At 35.2% G+C, this 14,474-nt stretch overlaps 1 protein-coding gene across 1 annotated transcript in view; it reads right to left on the reverse strand.

The window, feature by feature from the left end:
* Window positions 1–12,847, reverse strand: part of LOC134535588 (regucalcin-like) — a 79,278-nt gene extending 66,431 nt beyond the window's left edge. Inside the window, exon 1 of the mRNA XM_063374801.1 lies at window positions 12,770–12,847. Coding sequence (XP_063230871.1) covers window positions 12,770–12,807 — 38 coding nt within the window. The 5' untranslated portion in view covers window positions 12,808–12,847. The remainder of the gene's footprint in view (window positions 1–12,769) is intronic.
* Between the last annotated feature and the right edge of the window lie 1,627 nt (window positions 12,848–14,474).

Here is a 14,474-nt window from a genome sequence, read left to right on the forward strand (position 1 = left end):
ATTAGGCTCTTGCTCTATTGCTCTCTTGCACTCTTTCGCTCTTACTCTCTTTATCTCTTACGCACTTGCGTTCTTGCGCTCTCGCACTCTTGCGCTCTCGTGCTCTCGCGCACTTGTGCACTTTCATATGCACGGTAGTTTCTTGGGGGTGGACGTCGCGCTATCCCAACTCTGGGGCCGTTGTCGCGGGTGGTGGTTGCTCGAGCAACATTGAGCGGGCTCCACGCGGTGGCTTGCGTCTCAGGTTAAACCCTGACCTCCTGCAGAAATAGGCGTCTTACGGCGATAGGGACCCGCATGTGCCTGGCGTCATCCCGACTTTATGGAGAAGGTATTTGGGCAGAGAGCAACACAACGGGGTTTGAGCTTATTGTTGTACACCGTGCCTCGGGTCATATTTGAAATAAAATACAGTACTTTCATTTGTGTATTATTAATTTTATTACTTGTGGAATTCAGGATTGTCAAACATTGTTATGTGAGTATTATTTTAGCTCGTTAACTAAATATTTATTTATGTTTGTATTATTCTTTTCACACTTAAATTTAAAATGAGTAGTTATTTGTCATGAATTATTATTTTATTAACTAAATCACGCAACGTATTATAGTTACGAGCACCAAGTGTACGAATATGTAAAATTTAATTAAGAGTCCTAAATATTTTTCGGTTGAAGTGAAGCTGTAAGTGAAAGTAGCTTAAAAAAGTATCATTGAGCTAGGTCCTATTCGTACACCATATTTTCACTTTCACATGTCAGATACCTACCTCAGACAATTAGTTAAACTGCATGAACTACCTAATTATCGTCAAGCTCCAAGTTAAAGAATGATTTAAATTCTAATTTTTTTTTAATGTACGAGAAAAAAATTTTACTTTTTTAATTTCAAAGTATCTACAATTTATATTTTCGTGTGTAAAAGAGTTATTTCGACTCCACGCACAAATTATTATTTTTATTTCTATGCTACCAAATAGGGAGTGTAATCATTTTTGTTCGATATTCATGCCAGAGTCAATGTTAAGCTTTTCGTAGTGTGACATGGATTAATAAGTCATCCACAGGTAGTTAATATAGTATATTTTCTTTATTGCATTCCTAATTATAATGCTTTCAAACATACTTTTCTTAAATTATTCATTTTATGATTTAAAACAGAATAAATTAAGTATACTTCAAACACGACGTTGGTATTAAGTATTTACGAAATGCCAAATTTCTAGAAAAATTACTATCTGAACTAGACCTTATGTAGTGATTTGTTTCGAATGAAAACAGACTGCATAATGAGATGGCAGCCTCCCGACACAGCACAGAATATTCTACAGACAATTCTGAAATGTAATATTACTGAATAAATATATAGCGCTTCTTTATGTTACATAAATGTGTTTCATTTTTTGAGAATAGCTTTTGGGGCTACTGCTACAGGAGTAGGAGTGTGGATTGTTAATAGGTACACTGACCAAACATCATGACGTCACTGCAGCCCTCTTGTTGTCATAATTTTCACAAAATGCCTAAGATTTCCTATTTCCCCAATACCTCAAAATTCCTTGAAATATTCCCATTTAAAGGGAAAACTTCCTGTTTTGAGGGAAAATTTACTGTTTTACTACCCAAAAATTCCAGAGGCTTGAAATGTCCCCAATGTGGCATAAATAACCCATAGACAAGCCGCCCTAATCCACTGAAGGCATGACCTCTACGTCAACCGCCATCGTTTAAATTTTAATTAAGTTCACCATCTTTAAAATCCGTTATATTTTAGCAAGAAAATCGGGATTTTTTTTAAATTATTAAAAAATACCTAAGCATTTTAACAAAAAATTTCCACCATCTTGAATGGTAGAATGTTGCACTTTACGTTATGGTTGTCATTTTGAAAATCAGAAAATTTTAATCACTAAAATCAGGAAAAAATATACTTTTTTAAAATAAAAAATAAATTTATTTCGTGGAATCCTCTGTTCGAACCCGCTGAGGTCATTAGATTCCAAATGGCGACAGATTCTTTCTCCATGGAAGCCACTGTCAGAGTAACCTCCCACCACTATTGCCAACGTAGGTATAATGTCAACCAGAATAACATCATGGTGGCTATCATCGATCATAATTTTTTTTTCGTCTGCTAGAGGAAGCCCTTGTCATTTTAATTTAATTTTAACCCCCGATAGTGCACTTAATATTTATTTCCAGGACACCTAACTTCTTGCCAGCAATTTTCTGCCACATTGAAACTCTGTAACTATATTTACTAATATTATAAATGCGAAAGTAACTCTGTCTGTCTGTCTGTTTGTTACCTTTTCCCGGCTGAACGGCTGAACGGATCGTAATGAAATTTGGCAAGGAGATAGATTATATCCTGGGGATGGACATAGGCTATATTTTGTCTAAAAAAATTAATTTTAAACGTGTTAAAAAATATATCTTAATTTTATGAAATGTGTGTCATAGATATACAAGCTGTTAGTGTCATTCATCCATGTCTGCCGAGCAATAGCTTTCAAGGCGTTTTGCTATTGTAAGGAACCAGGTAGAGAGTAAGAAAAAGATAAAGGTCTTGAAAGTTTGTAGTGTCGCCATATTTGTTTCAATTTTCAATACCGTTTTTTAAATTGCAGAAAAAAATCATGTTTCATAGACACATAAATAGTGAGTGTGTGTCATTTCTCTATGTCCACGAGATCTCGCCGCGTCAATTTTCTCCTTGGGGCGATCCTGTCCGCTTAAAAATAAACAGCTTTTATCGTTGAATGATTTCATGATTTATTTCATGAAAATCTGCTCTCATAAAAAATATAGTATTATAGACATTCAATAGGTGCCTCTCTCTCTCTGAAGACCAATCTATTAATCGTTACAAATATATTTCCTTTATTTTATTAGTTTGATATGATACAATATGATTTCACTAAAAATCAATTTCTACCCCTTCCTATTTTTATTTCCACATTACGAAGTTTCACTTCTTCCACGCGGAGGGACTCCACGCAATATTTTTGCATGCAATTAAAAACTATTTTTTAATGATGCCAAAGAAGTATAACTTCTAATGCGCGTACCTAAGTACACGCACCCATTTTTTTAAATTTAATTTATTTTATATATATTTTTTCTCTCTACCTAGGGCACTCATAATTCTTTTAAATTTCACGTGTATGTTTTCAATGTCATTCGAGTTGTACAATTTATTTTTGTCAAATTGGTCATTATTTATACTTTGTTTCATTTTGGAAACACACGTATTTTAGGTATTATGACAAATAAAGAAAAATTAGTTTTACTAACATTCTTAGGTTTTTATTGTGTGGATAGTTTCAAGTTTAATATTATGTAGGTACCCTACATAAATTCTTCAACTTATAAATTTCTTCGAAATTTATTCATAGGTTGCTAGGGCCTACTAATATTTTCTATTTGTCAATATTGTTATTTTTTTTTACAGTACCTAATTATTTGCAAGGTGTTTGGTTTAGTGTTTATAATTTATCTGCTGAGCGTCAAGAGTCTTAGGGCTGCTGAGACCGAAGACCAGAAATATTTATCAATTATGTAATATATTGTTGAAAAATTTGAATTTTACTATTTCAGGAAAGTTGATTTTTTTATTAATTAGAATAGTTACGTGTGATTGCCATCTTCCTTTATTTCATATTAAACATTATGTTTGGTTGAGTGTGAGATTATTTTATTTATGTATGTTTTAATTTCATTTAATTTCTTATATATATTCTTACCTACCTACTTCTATTAAATTTCAGCGGATGTTAACATTGTCATTCCAGTTGTATAAATTTTTTTGTCAAATTAGTTGCTATTTTTACTTTTTGTTTCATTTTGGACTATTTTTTTTCTTCTTAATTCAAAGATTTGTGGTGTGTACAGGGAGTGTTATCTCTATTAATTTCTATACTCCTTTGGATAAGCGGAATATTGCCACCACAGTTTTACATATAAACAAATCCTACAAATGTTTTAAACATTATGACAAAAAAATAGTTTCACAAACATCCTTAGTTTTTTTTTTGTTTGTATAGTTTGAAGTTTAATATTATGTATATACGTAAATTCTTAAACATATAGTTATTTATTAATTTATTTAGATAATTATTCATAGGTAGGTAATAAGCTTTCTATTTGTCAATATTGTTATTTTGGTAGATAGGAGTATACAGTAAATGCCTACATTCTTAAATTCCTTATATCTCTTTCGATTTGGAGTGTTTCCGAGCCATTCGGGGTCCTTAACATCACCCCCCCCCCCCCAGGTGGTTAGAGCCCCAAACCTACCAGAATACTTGTTCCGACACACCGTGGAAGTCAGAGGAGTGAGCACCTCCGACATTCCCAAATTAGTCAACAATACTGGCGCCACGAGAAGGCTATGGGTTGCCGTAAGCGGGATAAGCTTTATATTCGAATCACAAGCCCGATTTGGATACCTGGCGAGAGCATCTCTCAGTTACTAGAGCCAGCTACAGCCCCGACACGTCACAGGTAAGCATTAACTCCCAGCAGGGACCCAGGTTCCTTAGCCAGTTGTAGGTAGCTCTACAGTAGTCACACGGACTTCACCTTTACAGTTTTTCGCGTGAGTAGTATATAATAATAGTTTCTGGCACAGGGTGCAGGGTGCGGAGTGTCGACTTACCTCTGATATCATGGCGGCCCTCGTATTGGTGTCAAATTTCCTCAAACAATTCTCAAAAAAGACTCAAAATTCCTAGAAATTTCTCTAGTTTTAAAATAAAATTTCCAGTTTTGAGGGAAAATGACCTATTTTGTTCCCCTTAAATGCCAGAGGCTTGAATTATTGTCCCTATTGAGGCTTAAATTCCCCCTTGGGCTAGCTTCCAATAAGTCTCTGGAGGGGAGATTTGATATTGACCTTGGTCTCAGCCTTCACTATAGCACTTTTCGTTACGGTCGCCATCTTGAAAATCTAATTAATATGCCAGAAAGTTGGGAAAAATGAAAGATATATAATAAATTTAAATAATAAAAATTTAAAAATCATTTCGAAATTTGTCCACCATCTTAAGAATATATAATTTTTAAGAAAAAAATTCTGATACAGCTTTTAATTTATAAGAAATAAATAAATATATATTTTTTTATTTATAAAACGTTGATGGGTTTGTCTACTACGAGGTAGTTCGATTAATACTGAAAACAGATCTTTGCTCCACACAAGCCAACGGCAGACTGACCCACTACTAATGCCAAGGTAGATATATCGCCAGCTACTATGGTGTCATGTCCGCCCAACTTATTCTTAACTGCTGAAGGCCACCATATTGGAATATGACGTCATAGTCACCTTGTTTTCGTCTTTATTTTCACTACTTGATAACAGGAGCGCTAGTGTCACATAGTTACATATTACATGCTAGAGGATGCCTCCGCCATATTGATTAAATTTTTACCAAATAGTGTACCCATCGCTAAACCTTAGTGGCATCCGCCATCTTGTTATCATTCTTTGCTGCCATGTTGAAAATCTATAATTAATATAAAACTAAATATTCGGAAAAATTAAAAAAAAATAATCAAATAAAGTTACTAGTTAAAATAATGATTAATCTGATCTCCTGGGTTTGATCCTTGACTGAAGCAAAAAAATATATTAAAATTACTAAAAAAACAAAATTGAAAATTATTTTTTTTAGGTAATTTCTACAAGAATAAGTAAACTAGCAAATAACTAGCGTTTCTCGATTTCTGCAATCCTCTTTGAAGGTGAAGCAAGTCCTTTGCATGCCTTGACATGTGTATTTCTGGAGTAGATCTACATGGAAGTCAATTAACCAGGCACATTAAATAAGTGGCCAGGCACATCCAGTCGGTTGGTCAGGCTAAACGTCAAGTTGGTGGCAAGGTACGGCCAGTTGGGGGCCCGGCTCGTCTATTCAGTGGCCAGGAACGCACGTCCAGTAGTTTGCAAGACGCATACAGTTGTTAGCTAGGCATGTCTATTCAGTAGCCAGGCACGTAATCGGTGGACAGGTACACTCATTTTATTGCTGATATGCCCTTTTATCTGCCAGGCACGAACAGTTTTTTGCTAGACACATAAAGTTGGTAGCAAGGTACATTCAGTCGGTGGCAGGCATGCATATTCAGTGGTCAGGCACGTCCAGTAGGTGGCAAGGCACATACAGTTGCTGGCCAGGCACGTATTCGATGTTCAGGCACGTCCAGTAGGTGGCAAGGCGCATTTATTCGGTGGCCAGGCATGTATATTCAGTGGTAAGGCACTTATTTATTGGTCAGGAACGTATTTAGTGGCAAAATTTTGTTCAGGCACATTTTGTTTGTTGGCTAGACTCGTTAAGTTTATGGTTAGGTACGTCCAGACTGTGGTCAGGCTAACGTGATCTGTTAGTTGCCAGGCACGTCTGTTCAGTGGTCAGGTACATCCATTATTTGTTGGCTAGACACCTAAAGTCTATGACGGGGGATTTCAGATAGGTTGGACAGACACATCAGTTGGTTGCTCAGGCTGACAAGGCCAGTTGACAAATGTATTGTTTTAGATTCCTATTAGGATACTGTTCTTCATGGCTCAGATGGCAGTGTCAATCCAGCGTCGAATCACAAAACTTAGAACATTATTCACAAAGTAGTATTCCTTACCACCGCGTGCGGCATACACTTAAGCCACCAAACAGTGCGTCACTTTAAGACATAATTCTAAAAATTTAAAATTAATGTATGGTTTAACATAAATTCATTTCGGTTTTGTTTCTGCTTATGTTAAAACCGAATTGGTGGACGTTCACTTAAATATGCGTGTTTACCGGGCTCACACGATTTCCACGCCAAAACCATTCCTTCGCTGTCCCAGCTCATCGATTCGCAACCTTAGCCACGTCTAGCGACACCGATGTTCACATCAGGGCTCGGTCACACTCGTCATGGTAATTATTTTTATCATCGTTACTAAGCAGAAAAAAATTGTCGTGTATCCTACTTTTAAAAAATATTCTTATGAAAATCAGTTGCTAAATAATAGTTTGTAATACTACAAGAAATATATTGTAAACGTGTATAACACATATCTATAATTATTTTTTCAAAATAGTATTGAGTATTTCTTACAAAAATTTGGGCATAATTTTTATATTTTAATTGATGTTAGATTTAATCATATTTTTTAAACCATGGAAAAGATATTTGAATATTACCCTATTTGACTATATTTTGTTTTATCATGCTTATTATGTGTGCAGTTAATAATTGACATATATTCCGGGAACAATTTACAAACGAATTTAACTATAAGAGGTAGGTACTGAGACAACACAAAGCTTAAATTTCCGGATAATAATCCGAACCCAGTATTACTACGAACACTATTTTGTAGTGATATAGTGATTTTCATGTTACTGTACGAATTTACGAACACCTGTAATTTTTAATTATTTAATTATAACTATAATTTTAATTTACAAAACAATAACATATATTTTTTCAAAAACTATTTCTGGAATTTAAACGTGAATATTTCCTTGTATTTGTTGTCCATCACTCACATTTTTCTCAGATGTTCGCTATATGTTATATTTTGGACGCGAAAAGTCACTCAATAATAATAATAATAATAATAATAATAATAATAATAATAATAACGAATACTTCAGCGAAATTTTATACCCTTTATATTACAACTAGTGAATATCTGTTGGAGAAGTAACTTACAGAAAGCCAAATGTAAGATAATTAAAGAGCTATTATTTTAGAAAGAGTCTTCACAATATAGTTATGACGATGAAATAAAAAAAATATTAATATTGCGTTTAGTACTGAACATTGTAGTCTCATCATAAAAAAATACTGTGGTATTTTCTTTGTAATTAACTCCTTGAACACATATGGTGAAGAAATATTTTTTTCACATACGTAAACACTAGTATATTTTTAAAATATTTTTTGTTTATTTAGTTACTATTTATATTTATGTACATATTCATACATAAATATAGAATATTTCAGTATATTATTCAATTTACCATAAAAAATTATTGTAAAATATAAAAAATAGGTACCATGTCAAACATGGATATAGTTACATCATCTAATACTGGTCAGTTGGCAGTAAACTATATGTACGATTCTGTTAAACCTCAAAAAAATTTTAACCTTGAAACGGTTAAAACACTGCAGTATATTCTATTTACTTTTTCAACAATGTTTTCTTCCACTGCTATTCGTTCCTTCGTATGCTATCAGCCTAACCGATTTGTACACAATAAGTTGTTCAGTTCAGCTTCAAGGAATGGGATTACCGAAATCTGCTAAAAGATATGTTATCTGGGAAGCAGAGTACTCTGTGGAGATAACCATAACATCCCGTGACCTAGGGGAAAACCCGTATATGTTTCTAGCAAACTGGACTTCCAAGCCTGGTGATAAGTGTTTTTTTTTATTTATTATAAATTGGAGGAAACAACATTCGTGTTTTATCATTCTTTTGTGGGTTTGGGACGATTAATAATTTCTTACGGATCTTATTTTCTTTACACAAGTTGTGTTCGTCTCTTCTGTCGCCGTTGTGTTGTCCATAATACCTGTTTAGAATCTTCGTTTGGTCTATCTGTTTAACATCAGCTGACTTGTGCTTTTATTCTGTTTGTTAGTTTTTCATTTCTGTCTCTTATTTTGCATTTATAAACTTTCCCATGACAGGAAGTAAAGGAAAGCGGAGGATGACATGATATTGGAGCATTCAAAAGCATTTTCGTCAAGCTGCATGTAAAAGGCGGCTGCATGAAGACTTTAGGGTTGGGGCTGTCATACAAAGAAGGATGACATTAAGTAATTCAGAGATTACTGCTAGAATATTTATTTACATATTTATGGTCTCAAAATCTTAAGTTAACAACTTTTACACTACATTTACACATCTTGGGTTAAAATGAAAGTAAAATACATAATTTTAAGTATTTAAGTAAGCATAAATTAAATGTTTTGAAAAAATAAAATTTGGGCTTGAGAATGACTCTTACACCAAATTTATATCCCCCTGCCCCCAAATCGTTTTGGAACCACGCTTGCCACGCTCCACAGTGTTTGATCTGAACAATCTAGCTGGACAAAAGTAATTTCCAAATTCCCAGTAATAAATGTTTAACTAATTTAACCACCTATAGATACCCGATTTGTAGAACTATTTGTGTCTAACATTCCACAGTGAAGAATCACAAGGATTACAATTAGCAAATTATTTAAATGCAATAGGAATAATAGGTCAATCACATTTTCACGGCACTTTAAACAAAATCTAAATGTAGCAGTTTGTAATTGAGTGGACCAAGCCCAGCCTGCCCCTGAGCTGCGAGAGCGCAGCACGCCGACCAACAAGCCTGTGGCCAAATGGGACACCTGGACCCAGACGCCTGCCCCAGCCACGAGCTACCCACAGGAATCCAAACTGCTGTTTACATAGCGGACAAAAGCACGACCGCTGTCCGACTCGTCATCCTAGACTACTCGCCACTGCTGCCGCCGGCTGTGACCTCGGCAGCGACACAGACCGCCTCCAGCAAGAGAGGTCCCAGCTGCACGGGACACTGCGCGGCGGCCGACAGAAGACACAAGCCTCCGGAGGCACCCGCAGGAGCGCCACGCACACTGGCACTTCGTCGTCCTTCGCGGCGGCAGGGGGCTGGGGTGCCCGTTGGTGAAGTGACGCCGCCCTGCGCTCTGCCGGCCACGCGCCGACCAAATGCTGGCGCATCCACAGCCGGGCTACAGAGCGCCCCACCGGCCTTCTCCGAGTGGCATTTGCTACACCTAAAGAGGCCACTCGACTCCTGGGGGCCGATATCGACATCCGGGGCGTCCGCCTGACAGCGAAGCCAGCCCACGCCAAGCCGCGGCTACCCAGTGCCAGGGGCCGCACCGAGATGCAACACATCCCGCGCGGCGCAGTTCTGCAGTTGACAGAAATTCTAACTGCAGTACTCTGCCGCCATAGTTACACCGCGATCCGTGGGTCGAGGGGACTTGTCCCCTCCGCCGGCTTAGCACTTTCTCCCGTCAAAGGGCCCACACTTTAGGAACCTCGCCCCAACTATCACAGCACCCAGCATACAACAATACTCGCATCCAGCCACAAACTACCAAGAGAACTAAACCATGCGAAATATAAAAATAAAATTTTTAATTTAAACTGATAAAACCAAATTACACCAAGTTTCTCAAACCCACTTAATAAAACCAAAGAAAACCTTAACAATTAAGGCCCGCTATTCAAATAATATCAATCATAACCATAACCATAACCGTAACCATAAGTCAAAACTAACACCGATGAATTCAAAAATTCAACACAAGTAATTAGAGTCAAGTAAAGGAAATTCCCCACGAAATAAAAATTAAATTAAATACTATTCATATCAGAAAAGCTACGCAGCTTATAAACCAATAACTTTTACTTATTGCCCGTCACACCCTAACTTTTAAAGTATTACCACTAGAGGTTATGGGCCGCGTTCCGCGGCCTGATACTCCAAGCGGGCCTCGGGATTCGATGTCACATTCAGACACTCGGCCCCTGGGTCCGCTATGGCAATGACTGCTGGGAATTGCTTCATTAAGCAATTAATCTGAGCCTGAGCCTATTGGCTGATGTATTGCTGTGAGGGTTGTTGATTTGGAACGGAGTTGGTTAGTATCTTTTTTAAATTAAATGTATCCATATAATTTTAATTCAATGCTTTTTTGACTGAAAATATTGCTATTGCTGACAATAAATACTGATACCTTAAGTTTCCTTTTAATTGGGTGTTCTTCCTGTAACAGTGGTGCAGCATTGTATTGGAGTATTCTATGGATATTGTCCCAGGGATGTTCGACAAGTCTAGATTTTTTATTTTCACCCTTCTTTATGTTATTTTTGTGCTTCTTAATGCGTGTCGAAAGGGCCCTGCTAGTTTCTAATTCGAAGGGGATCTGATAAACACAGTTCTGACATTGAAACTTATCTATGGCTAGTTTCCAACGACGAGTGAGTCAGACTACAGCTGGATCATGAAGTAGATGACATGATTTGTGACGTTGACGTAGAATGTAATGTAGTCACGTACATTCTATGAGACTTAACGGGGGGAGTCTATAAATGAAAAAACCAATCACGAATAAACCGCATGACGCCAAATGACTTCAATATTGTTTCAAATTTATCTTGACACATGCCACCAAAACATGAAGTGTATGTATCTGTGTTAAATCATGATGCCTGAGTCAATACACTCTCAATGAGACATGGATCTCATATCTGTCATCGAATAAAAGATAATATAATTATCTTTTTTGCACACATAATTATGTTGCTTGAAACAATTTTCCTAAATTAAGTTTTCTTTAATTAAATAAAATTAAAAATGTTCTTCGAAAAATACACGGGTATAAGTATATACGAGATGAAAAATTCTTAGAAATTAATCATCTGAACTAGACTAATGCAGTAATTTGTTTAAACGAAAACATAATGCAAATACATTTATTAAAATTTATTTTGTCTTAATATATCGAAAGTTTCAATGGGAGAGAATATTACTAAAGTATTGCAGTTCTGTTTGAGCTTATTTATGTTAACATAGAGGCAATGTTTCAAGGATCATGAGAGCAAGGTTTTTAATGATAAATGTATGGTTAAGAAATTAATTAGCATGTGTGTTTTTCTTACCGCACTTGTCAACGAGCTATCGCAACATTTTTGTTTATCGCTACTGCGTTGTTTGTCACGTGGTTTTGAATAGTTTATTAACTATGCAATTACAATAAAAACTAAAATTGGTTTCACTTAACTCTTATTATCGTTTAATACTCATTATTTATAGAGATTTTTGAAATGAGTTAAATTTTTTATCTCTTAGTTTTATACATATCAAAGATAACTCACATAGTTAAAATATTCCCAATAATATTTTTGAACTAATTGACACTGTTTTCCAGTCATAAAACATATTTTGACTAATGAAAAATTTAATTATAATGTTGAGTATTTTTAAGTTGCTTGTATTCCAAAAAGACTCAAAAATAAGGATTAATTGATTTTGCTATCATTAAATTTAAATAGCTTATGAATGAAATGAATATCCAATAATTTTATGAAGGTAAAAAAATTAACATATTGAGTCTACAAATTATTGCATTAATATAATATAACATGTTATGAGCGATGTCGGATAACCCTGTTAAAAAAAGAAACAAATAAAACTATTGTTTGTTATTTCAAACGGTTATGTAAAAGTAGGCTTTGTGGACGAAACCTACATTAAATAAAGTTATCAAAAAAATGCTTGTATTGTTTAAGACATGCGGCAGTTTTGAATCTGTTTATGTCCTTAACTTCACATAATATTTCATCTGATTTCTGCAATCAATTTATACTTTATTTTATAAATCAAACATGCAAAAGTTACAAAATCGTACAATAAAACAATAAAAGATAAATGAAGGATAACCATAGCCGGCCGATTTTATAACTAAGAAATATAAAAATTTAACAAAGTATGGATACAATAAAATTAGTTTCACTTAAAACCACCTGACTAATTTAAGCAACAAATTGTGTTTATGTTGCTTACATACGTAAGGAAAAGGTTTCACTGATAACCATGCATGAAACATGCACTCGCACATAACTCAGGCTTTTTGCGTATATACATTGTTGTTCTAATATTTAAAGGCTATAAATGTGTGCTACAAGAAAATAAAATGAAGATGAAACCACAGTGATGTAGAGAACTCACGCGGCGTGAATGAAACCCGCAAATACGCAGAACCTCATCTTGGTTAGTTGCCGTTGCGCGCGCTGAACGACTTCACAGAAAGAAACAAGTCTTAATAGCAGGGAAAGTCTAGTCCTTGAGTTTTTATGCAGCGTGGCTCGAGGTCATAACAATGGTGTGGAGAGGGGCTTATATCGGAGTAAGGAGAGGGCATGGTTATGTTTTGATGGGGGGGGGGGGGGGGGGGTATAAGTAATAACAAGTCCACACACTATCTTTGAAGTGGAACGTAGAATACTTGTTACAACGTGCTTCCACTTGGTCTAGAAGATATGAAGCCGTTCACACTTCGGGTTGGAAACATTTTGCGTATTTGCGTTATAAGCAAACAAGTAAAGTAGATATTGTTGGTAAACGTTACAACACTTAATATATTAATTTTAGAAGCACTTAATAAATTTAACAGTTCTTTTTTCTTAGTATATTAATAACAGTTTAGCGAAGTATTGCAAACTTTTCACATGTTTACCACTTAAAGCTTATTCACGCACGCCATGTTGAATTTTTTAGTTTTTTTCAACTTAAATTTCGTTAATTGATGTTCACAAAACTTTCAAACAAATACATACCTTGCATTTGGTGTACTGACACAAATATGTTTAACATATATTCAGTTGCTGTGATATGGTTGCAAAAAGGCGCGAAAGTCCTCGTAATTATCATCCCTTGTGCGAAATTTTACACCCGTGATATTACACTTTGTGAATATCTTGACAACATTTTTGGTAAAACAAATGCAAGGGAGGTATCGAGTTAAATTTTCGTAATTGCACTGAAAGAAAGTAGTGCCGAAAAAAAAAGAATTATACATGGCGTATGAGACCTAACCTTAAGCGTCAGTCACTATTGGCATTTAAAAAAAAAAGTGAGTTAGTCCTTCAGTACTTGCCAGTTATGTTTAAACATCTTACCTTGGTAATGAGGAATTTTATGTCTTCTCTTGTTGCAAATAATCTTATTCAACTGTAATTTAAAGTAGAATTTTTAAAATAATGCGGAACGTGATAAATAAAATCAAATTGTGTTTATAACCACAATCATGGATGAAAATCACACTTAGTTTCCGTACCCGCCACTAAATTCGCTGCCAGAGCGACTACGTCGACAATCCAGTCAATCCATTTGTAGTCCGAAATTTTTAACTACATCATGAGACGACTCCACTAAAAGCAAAAAAAAAAAAAAGTATATATATATACTTAAATATACAAAACTCCAGCTTTCGACCTGATTTTCTACAATAAATATTATTAAATTATTGCCTATTGTGTTAAAATTTAAGAAAAAAATTAATTTAAATTTTCCCCATAGCTTGGTGAACGTTGGTTCTAGCTATCTGCCATAGAAAGCAGCACCAAAGTTAGAAATTTCCGTTCCATGCAATTTCCGTTCTATTCACTAAAATGCCACCAAATGCCGTATACCGAAAGCTAAGATGTTACACATAATAAAATTTAGAGTTTTACGTTCGTGTGCGGGTTTGTTTACGTACGTGCTACTGACTGTATTACATTGGATAGGTTAGGTATTGTTTAAATAATGGCTATATAAAAAACGCCCATAATGTATAGCATTCCATACACAGCTTTATGAAGATTGCTTTTTTATTACCAGCAACCAATAACAATTGAGACTATCCTAAATACACCATATATGTGGGGGTAAA

The sequence above is a fragment of the Bacillus rossius genome, chromosome 8 (assembly GCF_032445375.1).
Source record: "Bacillus rossius redtenbacheri isolate Brsri chromosome 8, Brsri_v3, whole genome shotgun sequence".
NCBI classification, from domain to species: Eukaryota; Metazoa; Arthropoda; class Insecta; order Phasmatodea; family Bacillidae; genus Bacillus; species Bacillus rossius.